A 24,280-nucleotide genomic window follows, 5' to 3' on the forward strand; every position below is an offset into this window, starting at 1 on the left:
ATACGATAAGTTTGGAATATCGAACGATATTGGTCAAGGCCGAGAAGGCAGCTCGTGTTTGGCTAGAAAACCAAGTTGTAGAACATGTAGCCGTTTCGGATGAGAATCCGATGTTCCTGCTGAAGGCATGAATCTCCCTGACTCTTTTAGCTGTGGTTAAGCATATCAGGAAAAGAGTCTTAAAGGTGAGATCTTTCAGGGAGGCTGATTGAAGTGGTTCGAACCTGTCTGACATAAGGAATCTTAGAACCACGTCTAAATTCCAACCAGGTGTAACCAAACGACGCTCCTTCGTGGTCTCAAAAGACTTAAGGAGGTCCTGTAGATCTTTATTGTTGGAAAGATCTAAGCCTCTGTGACGGAAGACTGATGCCAACATGCTTCTGTAACCCTTGATAGTGGGAGCTGAAAGAGATCGTTCTTTCCTCAGATATAAGAGGAAGTCAGCTATTTGAGTTACAGAGGTACTGGTCGAGGATACGGATACTGACTTGCACCAGTTTCGGAAGATTTCCCACTTCGATTGGTAGACTCTAAGGGTGGATGTTCTCCTTGCTCTAGCAATCGCTCTGGTTGCCTCCTTCGAAAAATCTCTAGTTCTCGAGAGTCTTTCGATAATCTGAAGGCAGTCAGACGAAGAGCGTGGAGGCCTTGGAGTACCTTCTTTACGCGTGGCAGACGTAGCAGGTCCACCCTTAGGGGAAGTGTTCTGGGAACGTCTACTAGCCATCGAAGTACCTCGGTGAGTTATTCTCTCGCGGGCCAGAGGGAAGCAACTAGCGTCAACTTTGTCCCTTCGTGAGAGGCGAACTTCTGCAGTACCTTGTTGACAATCTAGAACGGAGGGAATGCATATAGATCTAGATGTGACCAATCTAGTAGAAAGGCATCTATATGAACTACTGCTGGGTCTGGGATAGGTGAGCTAAGTATTGGGAGCCTCTAGGTCATCGAGGTTGCGAAGAGATCTATGGTTGGCTGGCCCCAGGTGGCCCAAAGTCTCTTGCATACATCCTTGTGGAGGGTCCAAAATGTTGGAATTATTTGTCCCTTCCTACTGAGACAATCTGCTATGACATTCAAGTTGCCTTGGATGAACCTCGTTACTAGTGAAAAGTCTAGACCTGTTGAACAGGAGAGGAGGTCTCTTGCGAACTCGTACCATGTCAGAGAGTAGGTCCCTCCTTGCTTGGAGATGTACGTCAAAGCAGGGTGTTGACCGTGTTCACCTCCTTTTGCCTTGAAGGAGAGACCTGAAGCTTTTCCAGGTCAGACGAACTGCCAGAAGCTTCTTGCAGTTGAAATGCATTGTCCTTTGACTCGAGTTCCATAATCCCGAGCATTCCCTACCGCCTAATGTCGCACCCCAGCCTACGTCTGATGCGTACGAGAAGAGAACGTGGTTGGGAGTCTGAACAGTCAGGGGAAGACCCTATCAAAGGTTGATAAAGTCCTTTCACCAAGTCAGACCAGACTTTATCTTTCCGGAAACCGGGATCGAGACCGCTTCTAGCGTCTAGTCCTTTTCCAGTGAAAAGCTAGATGATACAGAAGAGGACGGAGGTGTAGTCTTCCAAGTGAAACAAATTGAACCACGGATGACAGTGTCCTAACCAGACTCATCCACAGCCTGACAGGGCAGTGTTCCTTCTTCAGCATCTTCTGGATGGATAGCAGGGCTGGGGGTTGATCGTCTTGTTCAGCAATGTCCTCATCAGAGGGTTCCTCATCCGAAACTGATGAGGAAACGGCAACGGAGTGGGCAACGTCTGACTCGCTGAATCTGGTCGCACTGGTGGATGCGTGACGGAGCCGGACACAAGATCATGGTACTGCTGCACAGTCTGTGAACTGTCAACCATGGGGACGCGAGGAAGTACAGCGTCAACCCGAAACTGTGTAGACTGTCTGGGTTGTGCAGTCAACCCCCTACAGGGTTGCTGAGGTTGCCTCACTGCGTCACAACAAGTCATCTCTGCTGGTTGTTGAACGTCTTCCAAGTGACACACTGAACGTCCACAACCACCTCCGAGAGTCGCTTAACGTCAACGTGCGACTGGCAACCCACACTGGGTCGCACCGGTGGAGGAACCATCTCAACTGGCGGACGTGAGTAGGATACCTCAGCGTCAACAGGGCGTACAACCAACCGGTAGGAAGGTTGTTGGCTAGAAGGTTCTTCTCCGTAAAAAATCCTCTAACAAGGACACAATCTTGGACTGCATGTCTTGCAACAAAGCCCATTAGGGTCTATGGGAGCAGGTGTGGCAACAGACGGGGTTAGCGACTGAAGCGGAACCATTTACCATCCCTGGAAGCCTTGTTATGCTTTAATTAAAGTCCATAGGAGGCTAAGCAGCTTAAGGCTCCTCTCCAAATGACAGAGTCCTCAAAGGAATATCAGAAGGAGGGAGAACAGCACTTTCTCATCTACAGGAACCATGTCCGAGAAAAGCTAGGTTATCTCAGTGAGGGTCTCACTGGTGCAAAGGCAGCAGACCAGAAGGCAACGTTTATGTAACTGCTTGACAGTCTGTGAACTGTCAAAAACTGAACTGTCAACCACAACAGGTGCGTGAGGACATACAGCACTGGTGCATTAGCAGCAGACCAGAAGGCAACGTTATGTAACTGCTTGACAGTCTGTGAACTGTCAAAAACTGAAATGTCAACCACAACAGGTGCGTGAGGACATACAGCACTGGTGCATTAGTAGCAGACCAGAAGGCAACGTCATGTAACTGCTTGACAGTCTGTGAGCTGGCAACAACCAAAGCTGTGTGGAGAAGCCTCAACTCCTGACTGACTAGTCTGCTGCGGGCGAGTGGCGGTAACCACAGTGGGTTGCGGAGGCTGACACACCGTGTCAAAACACGGCAGCTTGTGGTAGCTCACGCACGGCAACGGAGTGCTCCGTGTGTGTGTGTGGGAGTCAGCATGCGTCTGGCAGGGTCGACAGCGCATGGGTGGAGGAGCTCTCACAACAAGAGTGTGGGAGCAGGCAGCCATGCTGGGCGCACAACCGTGGCAGGTTGTAGGCAAACGGGTGCATCGTCAACCTTCTCCGCAGTCGGAGTGTGGGAGCAGACAACAACCAAAGCGGAGTGGTGGTGCGTGGTGGGGACTGCCGTGGGTTGCGGAAACTAACGCATCGCGTCAAAACACGGCAGCTTGACTCCACCTTCCCACTGCTGATGCGGTAGCTCACGCATGTTAACGGAGGGAGCCGCACGTCGGCTAACGTTAACATGCGTCTGGCAGGGTCGATTGCGCATCGGAGGTGGAGCTCTCCGCAGCCAGATTGTGGGAGCAGGCAGCCTCAGCGTGAGCTGGGTGCACAACAGTGGCAGGTTGTAGGCTAACGAGAGCAGTGTCAAGATTCTCCGCACGAAACTCCTGCAAAACCGCAGCTAACTGAGTCTGCATAGACTGCAGTAAAGACCACTTAGGGTCTACAAAAAAACGGCAACAGACGGAGCTACTGTCCGTCGTGACTGAGGGTCTAAAACAGCTGGTGCGGCAACAGACGGAGTTACTGCCTGTTGCGGTACCACCTTGCCTCTCTTGGGAGGTGTGCAGTCGTCGGATGACTGCAGCGAGTCCGAACTGACCCAGTGGCTACACCTAGGCCGTTGGACTTGCGCGGAAGGGACCGACTTGCACTTAAAAGCTGCAAGATTTGGTCCATGGTTTCTTACGAGAAACCTCTTCCGCAGACGAGGAATAAATGGGCTCTCTCGTCTTTGTGTGGGTGGGGCGATCACGTCGGCAAACGTGTGTAGATACGCCCGAAACCACGGAGGGAAAAACGTCTGCTCGTCGATCAAGGCCTGTGGAACCCATAAGTCGTTCGACATTACTTCTCCCCTGGGCTTGGGAGCTTGTAAGAGGTCCCGGACTAGGTGAACAACTGGCACGAACAGACGAACCCTCGGACGCAACACTGTAACACTTTGCGCATATCACTTTATCACTTTTGATTTTCTGTTTGCACTTATTTCACTGAAATCGAAACTTTAACTGATTTCTACCTGAAACACGCAATCCTATCCTTCATTAAAAGGTAGTCATTGCGAAAACAGTTTTACAATGCAACAGAAAAACATAAATAAAGATAAAGAATTCAGTGGCTGGAAAAGAGACTAAACACTAGATCAAATAAACTACGTTTACAATCTCTCACCGCATAAGGCCTGGGAACAAGAATAAAACCCTAGAAACGTTTTACCTTCTTCCCCTACAGCGACTAGGGAGAAGAGTAAAAAAAAAAAACGAGAACAACGTTACCCGCTTGAACGAAACGTTTATTCTCCTCTCTCTCCCTCCGTCTATATCTCTCTCTCTCTTCTCTCTTGAATTAGCACCTGAGAAAAGAGCCCAATTATATCGTTAAAACATGTTATTTGCTAAAGGAGAAAACTGAAAGGTTTCCCAAATAAAAAGTTCCTTTATTCAGAATTTAAACTCTTTAAACTAAGAAAGAATGAACGAAACGCTAGAATCGGTTTACTCTTACTGCAAAGTGAAACCGTGAAACACTCTCTCTCTATCGTAACGATAGAGCGCAAGTTGAACGTTCTGAACGTCAACAACTGCGGAGACTAAAAACTAAACGTTAGTTCATCTTTGAAAACAGTACGAGACTATCAAAGAAATTCTTCCATAAAACATTAAAATTAAAAAAGTATTAAATTCTTTAAAGGTTAAATACGATAAAACGGGCTCAATGTTAATTAACTTCGGTTCCAAGTTAGGACCGCCTACTATTAGGAAAGGTCGCATATAAACAAACATAAAACTTTATTTTATAAGTTTATAATAATTGGAAAGTTAACCGAAGAGGCCTAAAAAGGCGGAGAGATATAAATAAATGGATCTATAACGTGTTAAGCAAAATTACCAAAAACCTAAACACACTTCCGTCTAAGGGAAGGGTCGGCCATTTAAAAGTGAAAGAGAGTCCATACTCTCTTCGTCACCATAATTAAATCTATCGAAAACGAATTCAAGTTTTGAAATGAAGATAAAACCCCTGCATAGCGAAAGCTCAAAACTGGAATAGTGTACTTCACCAAATCGTTGTGAAAACAAATCCAGTTAGGGACGGCGTATTTAGTAGGTCCTGCCATTGGCACGACAGAGGAAAAATTGGTTCTTTGTTGACATCGAGTACTTGAGTACCTACTTGACAGATGGCGCTTTTGATGTACACCCCCACCTGTATAGCGATCGCTGGCGTATTCCGCCCGTAGGTTTTTTCTGTCGAGCAACAGAGTTGCAGCTATATGATCATCGGGTAAGTTTAATATTGAAAAATAAATATTTCCTATATAAACTATAAAAACCTTAACAAAACAAGAGAAAGAGAAATAAGATAAAATTGTGTGCCAGACTGTACCCTCAAGCAAGAGAACTGTCATTACTGCCGGCCGACAGATGTTAAGACTGCCGGCCGGCAGCTATGAACTGTAAGAGGGGGAGTCTGGTCGAAAGTGGAAGACCATGGTACAGAGGCTATGGCACTACACAAGACTAGAAAACAATGGTTTGATTTTAGAGTGTCCTCCTAGAAGAGCTGCTTACCATAGCTAAAGTCTCTTCTACCCTTACCAAGAGGAAATTAGCCACTAAACAAATTAAGTGCAGTAGTTAACACTTTGGGTGAAGAATTGTTGTCAGGTGTATGATGACAGAGAAGACTCTGTAAAGAATAGGCCAGACTATTTGGTGTATGTGTAGGCAAAGGGAAGAAAGGAAAGATGAATACTAAGAACTGCAAAATGTAATAGATGAGATCCCAGAGAGAGATATGAAAATTCAAGGAATAGAGAATGTGATGGGTGTTGAGGGCCTTGGCAAAGTTGCAAATGAAAATGGGGCACATTTTATAAGTTTTTGTTAAACAAAAAATCTTGTCATAAGAGATACTCTTTTCCAGCACAAGGACATCCATAAATATACATGGACTTTGCCATGTGGCAATTACCAAAATCAAAAAGATCACATAGTCATTAATAAAGAGAGGAGGAGGACTCTGAGAAGTGTAAGAAGCTATGAAGGTGCAGATATTGGTAGTGATTACCAGCTCCTCATTGCCACACTGAAATTAAAACTGAAAGCACCCAACAGAAATGTCGATAAGATACAAAGATTTGATAAAACTAAGCTTCTAGAAGATGAGCCTAGAGATCCCTTTGTAATTGAATGTAGGAATTGATTTGCAATCATATCGACTTAAAAAAAGAGCAGACTATTAATGAAGAATGATGTGATATTAAGAATATATGTCAGTCAATTGGTAGTTAAGTTTTGGGAAATGCAGATACAAGGAGAAAACCATGGATATCAAATGATACTTGGGATACTATAAAAAGAAGAAAAAGACAAATCGATTGTTGAAAGTTTTCGAGGAAGTAATGAAAATTACAAGGTAGAGCATACTAAGTACTCCAAAATTGATAGTGAGGTCAAAAGAAAAGTCAGGAAGGACTGGAGAGAATATTTAGACAGGAAAGCAGATGAGGTTGATAAAGCAATGAATTCAGGAAGTGGCTATGGTGTAAGAATTGCTCATAAAATTATTAATGAAATCTCTACTGGGGCAAGGAAGAAGAAGCATATACCCATCAAAAAGAGAGAAGGATCTCTTATAATGACAGAAGATGAAGAAAGGCAATGTTGGATGGAACACTAAAGTGAGGTCATGAATAGGAGATATGAAGGTAATAATTTGATTGATATACCTGAAGCTGATGAAGATCTTGATGTGCCCCTAAATAAATTCAGTGTGTTTGAAGTTAAAGCTATCACTAAAAAATTCAAGAAATGGAAAGCCCCTGGATATGATGGAATAACTGATGAGATGACATTGGCCAAAAAATGGGGCGTGAAGAGGCAAAACCTGATGAATGGAAGCTAGGATTGTTGGTGAAAATGTCAAAAAAAGGCTGAGGACTACGAAGAACGAAGTAGGAGATGATGAATGGAAGAGTACTGTACAGTATTGAATTAAACGCTCCAGATAGAGACGACTGGAGAAATCTAACCGAGGCCCTTTGCATCAATAGGCTGATTGCAATAATTACAAGGGCATCAGACTTACGTCAGTTGTCATGAAAATATATATGGTCATTCTAAAAAGATTAGAGAGAAAGATTGATGAAAAGCTGAGAGAAGAATAAGGATTTAGAAAAGGTAGAAGTTGTACTGAATAAATTTTCATTTCAAGACATATGGTACAGCAATGCATAAAATAGAAATACATTTTTTATGGCATTTGTGGACTATGAAAAAGCCTTTGATAGTGTGCACTGGCCAATTTTGTGAGAGTCCTGCATTATTATGTTGTTACACTCATATATGTATATTTGATTAAGAACGTTCATGCGCATAACAAGTGCAAAGTTAATGTTAGTGGAATCCTATGAAACAAATTTCCATTGAATAGTGGCGTACTCGAAGGGAAAGTGTTGCCACCTATGTTGTTGATCCTCCTAATGGATTTTGTAATGCATAGAACAGCTGGGGATGGTGAAGAATGATTGGACTGGATTGGTAATAGGAAATTAGCTGACCTCGAGTATGTGGATGACACTGTCCTTATTAGCAAAACACCACAGGACTTGCAAAGCTTGCTTACCACAATGCATGCAATATCACATAAGATTGGGTTCAAGATAACTAGAAGAAAGACAGAGATGATAAGAATGAAATAAGCAATGGAAGATGAAATATCATTAGAAGGAGGAAGGATTAATGAGGTGGAATCATTTAAGTATTTAGGAACTATGATCTCTAATACAGGATCTTTTAAATTTGAGTTTAATGAAAGATTGAAAAGGGCAAATTAGACAATGGCTAGGTTAAGTAAAATTTGGAAATCAAATTGCCTGGAACTACATATAAAAATCCAGCTATATATCAGTTTAGAGAGATCGGCGTTACTGTATGGACATGAGTCGTGGTAAATGGCAGGACAGGATTAGAAACGAAACTATAAGAGAGATAACTTAAGTGCCATATGTGGACGTGATCATAGTGAGGGTTAGATGGAGATGGTTTGGGCATGCTCTTCGCACTCCCCATGAGATATTAGTTCACCAAACATTCAATTGGGCTCCACAAGGCACTAAAAGAGTTGGAAGACCCGGACCTACATGGCTGAGGACTATGAAATGTGAAGTAGGAGATGATGAATGGAGAAGTATTGATTTAAAAGCTCAGTATAGAGACGACAGGCAAAATCTAACCGAGGCCCTTTCCATCAGTAGCCATGGGAGATGATGATGATGATGATGAGAGAGAGAGAGAGAGAGAGAGAGAGAGAGAGAGAGAGAGAGAGAGAGAGAGAGAGAGAGAGAGAGAGAGAGAGAGAGAGAGAGGACTCCTAGCTAGTGTTTATGAAAAGATTTTCAGTCGAGACAAAATACATTGCCAAACTAATTCCAAATTCGATCAATTTTGTCAACAAGTTGCTTGTAAGAATGATAGAACAAATATTACAACAAATATACCACTTGATTATAAATTAGAATCATTGTCATGATAAAACTAGGAACATATGAAATTATATTGAACTCACGTTCATACGTAATTTTCCCTGCTTCTCCCACCATTACACCCCTTACAGCTCTAACAAGTACTCTCACCCCTCGCCCTCTGCCCCAATAACCAAAATCTTCACTTGTGTCATCTGTTGACAAAAATAAGCAAGATTTCTACACCTAAAATTCTTGAATCTATAGATATTGGGGTTACAGTGGGGCACAAGAGACGACAGGACATTTGTTTTTGACTAGCATAAAATCAAGACCAAATAAAGTAATAAAAAAAAAACAACACACTGAAATGACATGAAAATGTAAGAGCTGTTCAGGTTGCATGTTGGCTGAGCTGTTAACCAGGTAAAATTGTACAAAGAGCACAACAGTAGCCATGCACAGTGCAGCGTATTGCACTGAACATCAGATTTTTAGAAATTTTTATTTTCAAATTAAGGAGTCAAAGGTGGAAGGCAATGAACATAGGGACTATACAAAGACATAATATACAGTATAGTAAATCAAAGAGAACATGAGGGAGTAAAGACTGCAAATTATTTTACCTGCCAATAAGAAAATGGTTATATACTGTACAGTATATCTAAAATTGTTTGATAGTTTAATTCTAGAAAAAATATCTTATTAGAAATACTGTGGGTATGGACACTTTGAATTCTGATGCTAAAGCACAAGCAACATCTGCAAGTAACAGCATTCACAGATCTTATCTAAAATTTTATTATGGTTTAACATTACAAAAGTTAGTTGATAATAATACATTGTTTCAACTGTTGCTTTGGCTAAAAAGCACAAAAAAATGCTTAACCATAAATATTCATATAATGCAAACAATTATGATTTAAAAATAGGTTAATTTCAATTGACAAATTTGTACACACAAAAGAACATATTACTGCACAAATTACATTTACTGTATAGAAAAAAAGTTATGGATTTTCTTTACCTTGTGAAGCATGATTGCGAAAAATACAATCATTTCAACATCTGTATGGGATGATGCAGCTGCTGCACCCAGAGCAATACCATCAGCTGTGGAAATTATGCAGGTATGTATGTACAGTATATGTTAATTACAAAAATGACAAATTTGGAAATAATTTGTATTTTTCCTAGCTATACAGCACAAAACTGCAGCTCTTTGCATGAAAGAATTTATTTCGGCAAAGCTGAAACTAGCCATTAAAGCTTTTGCGAGATGTAACTACCCTCCGCTACTTAGTAAGGGGATAGGTTTAGCAGGATACGCTAGCTCATACAAGCACTGGCGACTGACCGTCACTTTACAATTGCGGAAAGACTTCTCGGGGGTAGGTATGTGTAAAGAGCTCCAGCTTTGCAAAGCAGGGTAAAATAAAAATTATTTCCAAACTTTTAATTTGTACTAGCACAACATACAAACCTTCTGCTCTTTACTTAGGAGAGTCACTTCCGGGTGAGTGGAGATGAGGAAGTCATAAAACCAACGGGCTAGAAGACTATCCTGGGGTGGCCCTCTGTGCTTTGCACAAGCTATTTAGAGGGCATCCTGACACCTCGTTACCCTTATAGGATTACGGCCAGGGCAATCGTTGCTAGATGTAGAATTTAGCAATGTTTCTTGACAGGTAAGCGTAAAATTGGAGCTATGCTTCTCACTTTTTCTAGTCATTGCAGGACTCCACCTCGCATGGTGGACGGGGGGTGGGGAGGGGGGGGGGGGCATACCAAAAATATATACTTATATGAGGTTGCACAAGCGGCATGGAACCCACCTGCAGTTAGATGAGCTCAGCTTGAAGAGTTCCTCTGATGCTGCGCCTCGAGAGAGAGGAGGAGGAAATAGGAAGTGGCCAGTCACTCACCCATTAAACCTAGACTTACTTGTGAGTAACATCTGGCCTTAACGAACTGCTACTTATCCTACAAGGGAGCTGAGGTGTTTTAGACCATGTTTAGAGCAGCCACCACAGGACCTAATGAGAATGTGTCTAGACTTCGGTGGGTTATGTCTTGCAGGATGTGAGCGGTGAATGTTGTTTGATGTTTCTACACGCCCACTTGCAATACTTGAAATTCTTAGGAAATGCCATTAATGTACTTACACACAACATTGTGTGCACAGGGACGTCGAACAGAAGATGTCAGATGGAATGGCTCTCTCGATCACCTGTCTGATCCAGGAAGATATAGATTTCTTCATGATCTTCCTTTTGGTTCCCCCGTGCTTACAAAGAGCCAGCTGATTTAAGGATGGATTCTTGCTGTTCTCTTTAAGTATTTCCTCAGAACCCTAATAGAGAAGAGTAATGGTTGATCAGGATCATTTGTTACAGACTGAAGACCTCAGTTTGGAAGGGCCTGAATCTATGATCTGCTACAGCCGGAATTGGAGTCTTAGCTACAAACTCAGTGACGAAACTGAGTGTCACTTGCTCTTATCCCCTTAAATGGGCAATGTCGTAGGAGAGACTGTGTAGCTCTCCAGCTCTCTTGGCAGAAGCCAGGGCTAGAAGGAAGACCACCATCAGAGTCAAGTCTCGGTCCGAGGCTTGACGAAGAGGCTCATAAGGGGCTCCTTTCAGAGAACATAAAACCCCGAAAACATTCCAAGGAAGCGGTCTCAATTCCGACTGAGGGCATGTGCACTCAAAGTTCCGCATGAGGAAAGAAAATTTGATCAAGGAGGAAATATTAGCTCCATTTAGCTTAAAGACGAGGCTAGTCTTTCACCGCTGATACCAGAGTTTTTCCTCCCTAAGGTAAAATAAGAACTCTGTTCTCATTAGTCTAGAGGTACTGAGAGGAGTGATACCTCATCCACAACACTCATCACAAAAGACAGACCATTTCCCCTGATACTGTACACTGCGGGAGACAACTCCAAGTGGTATCCTGATACAGTATGTGCTTTGCAACTGGCTTCGATAAGCCTCTCTTTGCGAGCAGCTGCTGGATAACCTCCAGGCGTGAAGTCATATCGATGGTACAGTATTGCTTAATGGAAAATCTTTACGTGTGGTTGTCTGAGTAGATTGCAAATTGGAGGGAGCACATTCGGGGCCTCTGTGAGCAGATGTAGAAGATCTGGTCACCCTTCTGCATGTTGCCACAGCGGAGCTACAAGGGTTATTGCTGAATCTTACAATGCCCTGACCTTGTTCAATAGCCTCCTTATTAGACAGAAGGGGAGGGGGGGAATGCATAGACGTCCAGTCTGTCCCACACACTGAAAAGCTTCCTGTTAGAACTACCGGCCATCTGGTACTGGCGAGCAGTAAACTGGAAGCTTCTGGTATAGGGATGTCACGAACAGGTCTATTGTCGGCGAACCCCACAAAGTCAAAACTTTGTTGGCTATCTGTTGTTTTAAGGACAATTAGGAGCCAACTATCTAAGTTCCCCTGCTCAGATTGTCTGCCAGCACACGCTTCCTGCCCAGGATGAAATGGTCTGATAAGGCTACCAAATTGTCTTCTGTCTATCTGAGGATTTTTGGGCTCGGGCCATGTCGTCCTGATGGAAGGGTTCTTTTAGGTAGCCTTCTAAGGGATATTTGCTACAGTGATACTCCCAGAGAAATAAACCGAAGGTCTCCAGGATTCTAACTCCTGGGGCAAGTATCCAATTAAGGATATCGCATAATATCAGGGGGACGTATTTTATAGATATGACATATAGTAATCTTCACCCTGAATAGATTTAACTCTTTGATGTAAGGGGGAAGAGTGGCGAAAGAAGGGGGTGCTGTTCTAGGTACCCGATGGACCTCCTATCCGTACTACTACCGGCCGCCATTCCTTTCCTTGTAGCGCTATAAACTAGGTGTTCTCCCACGTTAGCCCGGTGTTTTGTAGCAAGTTTTCGGAATAATCATCATGCAATCTTCAGCATCTTCATCACCTGGAAAGTTGAGTATTAATTCCTTCCTGAGTATAATTTTAGGCTCCCTTCTCACGGTTAAATTTCAATAATCTAAGTTTGTTTGGTTGAGCATTGCCAAGAACCGGAGGCAGCCATTTTACGACTGCAGTCGCCCGTTACTATTGCATTTTATTTAGTCAGTAGGGTGACATTTCCCAGTATTAAGCTATAATATTAGCTAGTTAGGCAAATTATACAAGTGAAGATTTACCATACATATATATTATTCCTCTTCCTATCACGTAACTTTACTTTTCGTATGCGGCGGGAACCCTGGTGGTACCAACCTTGGCTGGGGATCCTACTAGAGCTAGGTTAGCCTCGCTCATATATACATTAGTAAAGTAATTCCCCATGTTTAGCCTCACCCTATCGTTCCTTATTGATTCAGATGAGAACTTACATTCTCTAGAATCTATGGATAAGGTTCGATATATATTCTCTCTCAGAGAAAAGAGGCTAAACCCTTCCTCCCTCACTGAGTGCTGCCGCCCCTACAGGCGGCAACCACTGTCCTTCTTCATTACCGTCGAGTAGAACGGAGTTCTTGCCACCTCCGGCTTTGAGTTAGATAGTAAATAACTCAGGGTGCCCTTGTCTTGCACGCGACGATGTCGCCACCAAAGGAATCATGTTTCCTCTGCCGCCGACGATGTTGTCAGCACAGGAAGCCATGCTTCCTCAGTTCACTGTTGAAGGTAGGCAGCATACCTGCCGCCACCTCTCATTTCAATGAACTGTATGACCCTTACCCTTCCCCCTTCTGTCCTATAGTGACGTCATAGCCATCACAACACTCTTTCACCGGTATTCTGACAGTCATCACGGCTTGCTAGGTTGACTGCATTACTGGCTGGTGCCCTGCCGGTGGCAATTAGTTCAGCCGCCTCAGACACCTTCCCCTTTACTTCCTTCCTTCACTGGAAGTGAATATTATTGGGTGGGGGGAAGATTGAGCCAGCCCTGACGGCTGCCGGTGGGAAACCTAACATACTTTTGGAAGTCCTCAGCCCTCTCTTGGACTGTCATCAACAATTACTACCGCCAGCAGGCCTTTTGTGGATGGATGGGTGGAAGCCAGAATCAGATAGATTCTTACCCCTTCCATTGGAACTCTCATTCTGGCAAGTAGACAGCAGGCAGCCTGATAAGTCCTCCTACACTTCCAATTATTGTGCTAAACCATAATAATAGGAAACTCTCCTTCCTTAATGCTTTCTCTCTCTCTATCAGTTAGTGCCGCCAGGTACTAACCTAACCCCGCCAGTGCTGCCGGCTGAACTAGAGTATACAACTATACAGTAGTACACGTTTCCTAACATACTCTGTGTTTCCTATCGCAGTCTATTGTTGGGACCATGATATTATGTTGAGGTTTGAGTACTCCCTCGACACCCAGATGGTTTTTCTCAATCATCAGGACCATAGAAGTCACCGATCAGTGTTAACATATACTACATGTGGATAATGTTAGTAAAGACACTAACTCTAAATCTAGTTCCTAGAGTTTCTTCTACCTTGTATTCTCCCTATCAGGGAAAACAAATATTATTACTGACGGAGGTCTCAGCAATAGCCTGGGAGAGGAAACACAGATATGTGTCTTTTCTACTTCCTTTCAAGCTTACTATCCTAAGCTATTATAAACAATAGTGATTACTATTGTTAATAAAAATTTAAGCTTTTTATCAATGATATAAAAACCCCGATACTCATTGAGCCCTTTTCCTTTACAGGAGGAGCCGATGGAGAAGTGTGCAGCATTGTTCTGCAACCACAAGGCCAAAGACTTTTGTGGACACTCAATGTGCAGGACTCATGCTCCCTGCTGTCTCATGTCAGGAGTCCTGAAGTATTGGGACCCAAAGGGTTGGCCCACCTGCTCAACCCTGCTGGCCAACGGCTTTGGAGAAGCCCTCCCAGTCAACATAGAGACTAGGGACACAGCGAGGGAGACCCTTCGCAAATGGGTAAGAGGGTTCCAAAAGAACTCTCCGGGACCATACTTACCCAACGACTCCCTAAGGTACCTTCTGTTCCCCAAGGCTCTATCAAACGCGGTAATGCCCCAGGAACAGGTCCAGCCTCCTCTCGTAGAACTGAAGATCGACGCGGACATAAACAAGGCACTGGAAGGCATGAACATCCACCAGGAAAGGATGTCAGAAGTGTCCACTGACACGGAGCAGGACCTACTGCAAGGAGGCCCTGAAGAAGACGTGGAACAGCGGAGGATCCATTTCAACGGCAACCGAAGACCCTCAGTTTGCCGTGACGGCATACCAACATATGCCGTCAACCTCTTCAGCCCCAACTCCTCAACCAGTTGCACAGGTCGACAAGAGCGAAGCAATCCTCATGTCGATCCAACGGATGTTGGAATCGTTCCAGAAGGAACAAGAGACGATGAAGCAGTCTATCAAGCAACAGTAAATACTGCTACAGGAAAGGGCGGACCGCCCTGGACCTCCCAGGGGCTCCACTAAGAAGCCCCTTAGAGCTTAGAGTGTTGGATCTCCCTCACTGCTCCGAAACCAACCCTTGGAGGTATGCGGAGCATATGCCCTTGATGAATGGGAAATTATTTGTCTCAGAGAAGTTGGAAGCCAAACTAACTGAAGATCTCGAGTTCTGGCCTAGCTTTTCAGCTTACCCAAACTGTCACGTGAGACTGCGGGATGAACATACAGCCCGTGAGGAAACGGTGCCAAAAGAAGTCATTGTCTTCGAGCATGATAAGGCGCAAGCCATCCTCCTAAAAGCCTTGAAAAGAGCTGGGTACACCAACTCCAAAGTCTCAACACTGAGCAAGAGACACCCCACCTTTCTTGCTCCTTCCTTCATCTCTTTCCCCTTTTCGGAGAAAGCACTAGGCTTTGCCATCAAGGCAGTCGAAGAGGTCAAACCCTGCCCAAACCTAGAGGAATGCAAACCATTCTCTCTAGCAATGCCTACCTGCGAGGAGAAGTGAAAGGATGTCCACCTAACCTTCTCCGTCTCGAAGTTGGATCCAGAGTTAGCAGGCCAGCAGTTCAATGAGAACCTTCCGAAGTTGCCAGACCATCTTCTGAGGAGGGAACAGGAGATGAAGGAGAGACTTGCAGCCTCCCTTTCTCATCAGAACTGCCTGGAAATGAGCGTAGGCCTACATAACGCCCCAGAAATGTACATTTTCCTGGCTAAGTCTCACATGGGGACCCTTGTGAAAGACTTATATGCTTTCCTCAGAGCAAGGAGAGCCTGCAGAAAGTTCGTTTTTGCCTCAGCGACAGTAAAACACGAACCCAGGAAACTGATTTCATCTTGCATCTGGGGTTAGGACCTTTTCCAACAGGAACTGGTCCAAGAGATCATAGCTAGAGCAGCCACGGAGAATAGGAACCTTCTCCAAAAGTGGGGCATGACCTCAGAGGAAATCTTCCTCACAAGAGGTCCCCATCTTAAGAACAAAAATGCAAGGAGACCATACAGACCTGCGCAACTTCCTGCCGTGACCATGACCATGATGCCTCAACTGGTAGCCCAGCCTCAGACCACCTTCCAGATGGTCCCTCAACAACTGGTAGCCCAGTCGCCAGTGTTTAACCCTGGCTTTGAGAGGCCGTCGACTTCTTTTCGCCCTCACAAAGGAAAAGGCCCAAGGAGAAGTTCCTCCGGAAACCCCTCTCGGGGCCGAGGAGGACGAGGTCACGGAAACAAGTCCTCAGGACCCCCCCCAGCAATGAGGGGCTTCAAGTAGGGGGCAGACTGTACCACTTTCAGGATCGGTGGACCTTCGATCCCTGGGCCCACAGCCTAATTACGAATGGACTCGGGTGGAAATGGAACAGAACTCCACCCCCTACTCCAGAATTCTTCCAACACTCCAACCCCTCATTTGAAGAATATACCTCAGAACTCTTGAACAAGAAGGTAATAAGGAAAGCGAAGTTCATCAAATTCCAGGAAAGGCAGTTCTGTACTCCCAAGAAAGACTCAGACAAACTCAGAGTCATTCTAGACTTGTCTCCACTCAACAAGTTCATCGAGAACAACAAGTTCCGAATGCGTACTTTGCAACACATAAGGACCCTTCTACCAAAAGGGGCGTACACAGTCTCAATAGACCTAGCAGATGCTTACTGGCATCTGCCAGTCAGCCGCCCCTTCTCCTACCTAGGATTCAAGCTACGGAAGAAGAAATTTGTCTTCAGAGCAATGCCATTCGGACTGAACACAGCCCCAAGGATGTTCATGAAGCTAGCAGACACAATCGTCCAGCAGCTACGCTCCCAAGGAGTTCAAGTGGTAGCATATCTAGATGATTGGCTGGTGTGGGCTGCATCCAAGACTACTTGTCTGCAGGCAGCCAAAAAGGTGATCCAGTTCCTGGAACATCTGGGCTTCAAGATCAATCACAAGAAGTCTCGCCTCTCTCCAGCTGAAAAGTTTCAATGGTTAGGAATCCATTGGGACTTAGTCACACCACCTCTCCATTCCATCCAAGAAGAGGAGAGAGATAGCGGGAGCTGTCAAAGAGACTAATCCGTCACAAGAGGATTTCAAGAAGCCAACAGGAAAGAGTATTGGTCTCTCTCCAGTTCACTTCAGTGACAGACCCAGTGCTAAAAGCACGTCTACAAGATGCGTCAAGAGTCTGGAGAAGATACGCATCAAACGCTTGAAGAGATCAACTAAGGTTGACCCCGACCCTATTGCGCACGCAGTTAAGGCCGTGGTCAACAGCCAAGAGCCTAGCAGGGACAATTCCCCTCCAACCACCACAACCATCAGTGGTGATACACACGGACGCCTCCTTGGAAGGATGGGGAGGCCATTCTCACGAGAAAAAAGTGCAAGGGAGTTGGTCGCACCAGTTCAAAACCTTTCACATCAACATTTTGGAAGCTATGGTAGTTTTCCTGACGTTGAAGAAACTATCCCCTCACAGAGCAATCCACATCAGATTGGTCCTGGTCAACGAAGTGATAGTAAAATGTCTAAATCGACAAGGATCGAGATCTCCTCACATCAACCATGTGATATTAGCCATCTTCTACCTGGCAAGGAAGAGGGGATGGCACCTATCAGCAGTTCACCTACAAGGGTTCCGCAATGTGATGGCGGACGCTCTATCCAGGTGGAAGCCCATAGAAACAGAATGGTCCCTAGACGCAGACTCATTCTCCTTCATCTCGGGACTGCAGATCGACCTCTTTGCAATGAGCGACAACAAGAAACTATAGTACCTCGTTACGTAGCCCCTTATATAGACCCTCAAGTAGAAGCGATGTAGTGGTTTGCGGACTGTGGCCAGAGGTAGCACCCGAACTGCCTAGTGTTCGAATACCGACCACACTCCAACGTTTACTACACAAAAAATATACAACGGTGGATGACCCAAAAATCTAGGTAAAAAGCAAACAATCAAGGATGAACTAGGCACTGGGCACCACCCCTTGATTTTATACTTGGCAAGGGGACCCAGCAAGAACCTTACTTCCCCCTTATTTTCCCTTGCCTTGAGCTTGTTGAATAGAAGCGTAAGATGACCGCTGATTGATTTCTGAGAAGTTAGCAGAATTTATGAATAGCTCTATCTTCTTTAGGTAAGATGGTTTCAAACTTGAGTAAAAAACGTCCGAACATTAGGTGAAAGGGAAAGAATTTTTTATACTGACAACAGGACACAGTGTGGGAGGAAAAAATTATGATAAATTACTTATTAGAAAATTTAATAAAAAACTGTTAGGACTATATTAACATCATTTTGTCAAATTCAAATAAACAATTAAAGGCAAAAGCAGTACCCTTTTACACTCCAGCCTCACGATAACTAGATAAAAAAAGAGAAGATTTGAATAAAAAACTATTCACATGTTGGACACTCACAAGTTTTCCTTAACTATACTAGTAGAAACAAAGGCACACCTAACCGTGTATCTATTTGGGATACATTCAAATACCTGTAGCTTGCCTTACAATCAAAGGGTTCATAAAACAAGGATTGCAATTCAAGTGGCAAAACTAGAAGATCCCGGCAAACTTGCTTATAACTGTCTTCCCCCAGGCTGACTAGCAACATACTTGGGTGGATCATGCAGATTTATTCCTGACTATGACAGAAACAAACTTCAAGCTTAAAGGAGAACCCCGCAACACTGTGGTTCATAATCTGCACGAACAATCCACTGGGTTTAAAAATTGACAACACTTAAAAGTTTGGCTATCACTGCAAAAATAACTGTTCTATGCCACTTTATGTTCACTTGGTTCTGGGGGCATGTATTTGAAAAAACTGTACATAAAACCTCTGTGTCAATATATTACCACCTAAGTCAGTGATAAGACTAATCTAGTTTCATTTGCTCCTAATTTTGAATCAAGTTACCATGTAGCAGAGCATTCTTAAATAACTCATTGGTGTACAGGAAGAAATATTTACAATACAAGTCTTGAGTAACTATTCTTTTATTATTATTATTATTATTAAATGCTAAGCTAAAACCCTAGTTGGAAAAGCAGGATGCTATAAGCCCAGGAGCCCCAACAGGGAAAATAGCTCAGTGAGGAAAGGAAACAAAAAAGATAAAATGTTTTAAGATCAGTTAAAATATTGAAATAAGTATCACCTATATAAACTATAAAAACTTAACAAAACAAGAGGAAGAGAAGCTAGATAGAACAGTGTGCCCGAGTGTACCCTCAAGCAAGAGAACTCTAGCCCAAGACAGTGGAAGACCATGGTACAGAGGCTATGGCACTACCCAAGGCTAGAGAACCATGGTTTGATTTTGGCTTCTCCTAGAAAAGCTACTTACCATAGCTAAAGAGCCTCTTCTACCCTTACCAAGAGGAAAGTGGCCACTGAACAATTACAGTGCAGTAGTTAACCCCTTGGAAGAAGAATTGTTTGGTAATCTCAGTGTTGTCAGGTGTATGAGGACAGAAAAGAATCTGTAAAGAATAGGCCAGACTATTTGGTGTATGTGTAGGCAAAGGGAAAGAACCGTAACCAGAGAGAAAGATCCAATGTAGTACTGTCTGGCCAGTCAAAGGACCCCATAACTCTCTAGCGGTAGTATCTCAACGGGCGGCTGGTGCCCTGGCCAACCTACTACCTTTTGGCAACTTCATCTTTACTATATACAGTACTTGAAAGAATAGTCTAAATATCTCTCCCTCCTGAGTGTAGGGGGCTGCTGTCAGTACCTGTTAAAAGAAATTAAGGCATTTTTTGGGGGGGCACAGAGGGATATACAAAACAATAGTGTCTCTCATAATACTATATGAATCAATAAATATTTTTTCATACACACAAACCATTCAGCTTTCTTTGACACAAACCCCTATATAATTCATTCCCACCATTAGCCCTCAAGCCCATCCAAAAAATACCTCGTAACTGACAGCAACACCCCACACAAACTCTGTACATTCAAGTGAAAAAATATTACCTTGCAAAAATAAATTCAGTAAAAAGGTATGATGATCAACTAAAGATTTAATTCATCAGCCATCTCTTCAGATACACATAAAATTATATGTATTTACATTAGGTACATACATACATACATATACCAAGGCACTTCCCCCAATTTTGGGGGGTAGCCAACATCAACAAATGAAACAAAAACAAAAAAGGGGACCTCTACTCTCTACGTTCTTCCCAGCCTGACGGGACTCAACCGAGTTCAGCTGGTACTGCTAGGGTGCCACAGCCCACCCTCCCCCGTTATCCACCACAGATGAAGCTTCATAATGCTGAATCCCCTACTGCTGCTACCTTCGCGGTCATCTAAGGCATCGGAGGAAGCAGCAGGGCTACCGGAACTGCGTCACAATCGCTCGCCATTCATTCCTATTTCTAGCACGCTCTCTTGCCTCCTATCACCCAGAGCTTCCTTCACTCCATCCATCCACCCAAACCTTGGCCTTCCTCTTGTACTTCTCCCATCAACTCTTGCATTCATCACCTTCTTTAGCAGACAGCCATTTTCCATTCTCTCAACATGGCCAAACCACCTCAACACATTCATATCCACTCTAGCTGCTAACTCATTTCTTACACCCGTTCTCACTCTCACCACTTCGTTCCTAACCCTATCTACTCGAGATACACCAGCCATACTCCTTAGACACTTCATCTCAAACACATTCAATTTCTGTCTCTCCATCACTTTCATTCCCCACAACTATGATCCATACATCACAGTTGGTACAATCACTTTCTCATATTGAACTCTTTTTACATTCATGGCCAACCCTCTATTTTTTACTACTCCCTTAACTGCCCCCAACACTTTGCAACCTTCATTCACTCTCTGATGTAATTCTGCTTCCACTCCACCATTTGCTGCAACAACAGACCCCTAGTACTTAAACTGATCCACCTCCTCAAGTAACTCTCCATTCAACATGACATTCAACCTTGCACCACCTTCCCTTCTCGTACATCTCATAACCTTACTCTTACCCACATTAACTCTCAACTTCCTTCTCTCACACACACTTCCAAATTCAGTCACTAATCGGCCAAGCTTCTCTTCTGTGTCTGCAACCAGTACAGTATCATCCGCAAACAACAACTGATTTACCTTCCATTCATGGTCATTCTCGTCTACCAGTTTTAATCCTCGTCCAAGCACTCGAGCATTCACCTCTCTCACCACTCCATCAACATACAAGTTAAACAACCACGGCGACATCACTCATCCCTGTCTCAGCCCCACTCTCACCGGAAACCAATCACTCACTTCATTTCCTATCCTAACACATGCTTTACTACCTTTGTAGAAACTTTTTACTGCTTGCAACAACCTTCCACCAATTCCATATAACCATCACATTCCACATGGCTTCCCTATCAACTCTATCATACGCTTTCTCCAGATCCATAAACGCAACATACACCTCCTTACCTTTTGCTAAATATTTCTCGCATATTTGCCTTACTGTAAAAATCTGATTCATACATTAGGTACAACACATTATTTAACAGTTTTCTGATATAATAAAAAGCAATAGGAATAGACGATAAACAATCAGACACAAATGGAGATGCAGTACTTACAAACAAAACATTAGATTATCGTCTATTCCTCCCAACAATGCTTCAATGACATACAATATAAAAAATTTCATTATATTTACAGGAAATATTTCAGTATTACAGGTATACATTCAGGATCTATCAAGAAAAAGATTACATTCATTGCAGTCCAAAATCAATATAAAAGAATACAAAACTTATTGATTTTGAACTACAGATATTACAGGATAATAAACATTTATTGAATCTATTATAACTGTCACGGTCAGTGTCAATTTACAGTGCAACAATTAATGCGTCAATTACAGAAACCATGACTAAATAAAGATTTCCTCACGCAACATGTCCCATTCTACAGCCTTTTATCTACCCCAAGGTGGGAATCAAAACATGGCTAATAAAAAAAGTGGAATTATTATCAAAACTTCCTATAAAAAATGTACAAAGATTAATTCATTGGGAGATTTATAGTTCTTCTTCCGAGTCTCAAAATTCTGTCTCGGGACATGTGCCGGGATTCAGCAATCTGCTGGCAAGCCGTATTAATTTCTTGTAGCACCGTAAACAGGCTAAGCCGGCGACTCTCCAGGTACAAGCTGGGTGTCTTTAATCGATCGATAACCTTGCATAACAGTTGTTATTTGCGGGTGGTCGACATTCTTTGAGGTAAACCAGAGACAGAATTCGTAGACTCAGAAGAGGACAATAAAAATCCCGAAAAATCAGGTGATGACTCAGGGCAAAGTTGTGTTTTGGACGACCCAAACAGTGTTATAGCGTTCAGGTTGGATACACCCGACTATGCCACTTCAGCCTAGAGCTCTGGCCGGTGTTTTAATCTACCATCAGAATGTCGGAACGGGTTTGAATTCTGAGGTGACTCAGGAATGGAGGATGGTTCCCTCTCTATAGTATTCGTCTGGTCAGTGAGACGAGGTCTCCACTCCAGGACTTGAGACTGAACTAAAGGTAGGTCAAGAACAGGACCTTTTGACCTAGTCCATGGGGGACTAAATCCACTAGAGGTGGGATCTTCAGGCGACAGTCAGTCGTCACAATCGGGTGGCAAAAAGCCGAGAAAGTCATAACCAGGATGAATAGACACTGCCAATTCAGAAACAGGGCTTTCTAAAGTAGCAGGTCTTGACCAATCTGGACTGAAACTCAGGGAACCGACAGAAAATAGTTCCAATAACGAAATACTGGAAACTTCCCAGAATTCCTAACTCCCTGGAGGATGAACGACACCTTCCTCCCGGAAAGAAAAAGCTAAGAATTGAGGCGTTGGAAATTACGGCACTGGACACTAGACCACCGACTCGGGAGACAAAATTAGGGTTTCACACATTTTAGTGGGGCTGTTCTCCCACAGTTGAGGGACCAAACCATCTCGAAACAATTCAGGCTTTAATACAGGAGTCTCATCACAATTTTCTGGAGGATATAACCAAGCATCCAGTGCTTTTTTTTCTCTTGTAAATCCTAGCTGGCTTAAGGATGGGCTTAGACTTGAGTAATAGCTCTAGTAGGATGGTGACTTTTCCTCTGTCGTCGGGACTTGTTACAATCGCAGGACAAAAGGTAGAATGTAACTACTGCAGCCACCACGTAGGAATCGCCATTACTACTAGGACCAGAACTCTCAGAGACTTCAGGGGAAGTTGAACTATCATCCACGAGTTCTAGACTATTCCGAGTCTCTGTTACAGGATCAGGACCCTTCGGATACCAGAGAAAGTGCCTTCTAAGATAAACTGGAGGTTCAAACAAGGCCTTTAACTGGGTACGCAGAGCTCTTACCAGTTCACCATCAGGCAGTCTCTGCAGCTCATAGGTGACCTTATTCTCGTGTACCTTAGTAACACGGAATACCCCCTCAAACCTAGGGATGAGCTTGTTCGTCAGGTGTCCCAACAGGTGCACCTTCTTTAGCATCATGAAAACCTTCTTTAAACGGTTTGTACCGAGGATAGCCTTCAGCCCTTGGGTCTCTCGTTTCTGCTGACATCAATGGGGTACTATCAACATCGTGAGCACCCTTCAGTATGTTCTCAGCTGGAGTACAACCAATCTCAGTGTGGTGGGAATGGTTATAGCTGGGAACTGCTCGGGATAAGAACTGGTCCCATTTCCGAGATTCCCCAGAAATCACCCTCAGTAACTCACCAATGGTACGATTCACCCGTTCCACTGCACTGTTACTAGAGGGTTTATACGGAGTTGTTTTCACAAGTACAACACTGTACTGCCCCAACAACTTCAGTAAATTCCCGGGAAATAAATGCAGGGCCATTATCAGTCAATATCCAGACTGGAACACGAGGAACAGGAAAAACTCGGTCTTCAAGTGCCTGGCATATCGTACTGCTCTTTTTTAATCCTTATGGGTACTGCCGTCACCCACTTGGAATAATGGTCGACTACCATCAGACACCCAATAAAACCAGTACTGGTTGTTGGAAGACTAACAAGGTCCATAGCAACCAATTCAAAAGGAGAAGAGGTCACTATTTTCAAGGTCGGCGGGGCAACCACCTCCCTTGAGACCTTACAAGTCTGACATTCCCAACATGTCCGGCACATATCTCTGATTACATTAATCAAAGATTTGTGCCATACGAGTCGACGGAGCATTGCAATAATTTTTGCGATCCCCCAGTGAGCATTCTGGAGGTGTGTCTCGGCAACTATGTCTATCAGGACATTGAAGGTGACTATTGGGACTACTGAGCTGTCTGGATTCCGCTTCACTAGCAAACCCTGGTGTACTTCCAGGTACGACCAACAT

At 43.8% G+C, this 24,280-nt stretch overlaps 1 protein-coding gene across 2 annotated transcripts in view; it reads right to left on the minus strand.

Annotated features, from left to right (window-relative positions):
• The window catches only part of Zip102B (Zinc/iron regulated transporter-related protein 102B), a 327,210-nt gene that overhangs the window by 93,364 nt on the left and 209,566 nt on the right, over positions 1-24,280 (minus strand). For both annotated transcript variants that reach the window (XM_068346152.1, XM_068346151.1), the window contains exon 5: positions 9,505-9,590. In XM_068346152.1, the coding sequence (XP_068202253.1) occupies positions 9,505-9,590 (86 nt within the window). The remainder of the gene's footprint in view (positions 1-9,504; positions 9,591-24,280) is intronic.

This window comes from Palaemon carinicauda, chromosome 22 (genome assembly GCF_036898095.1).
Source record: "Palaemon carinicauda isolate YSFRI2023 chromosome 22, ASM3689809v2, whole genome shotgun sequence".
Lineage (NCBI taxonomy): Eukaryota > Metazoa > Arthropoda > Malacostraca > Decapoda > Palaemonidae > Palaemon > Palaemon carinicauda.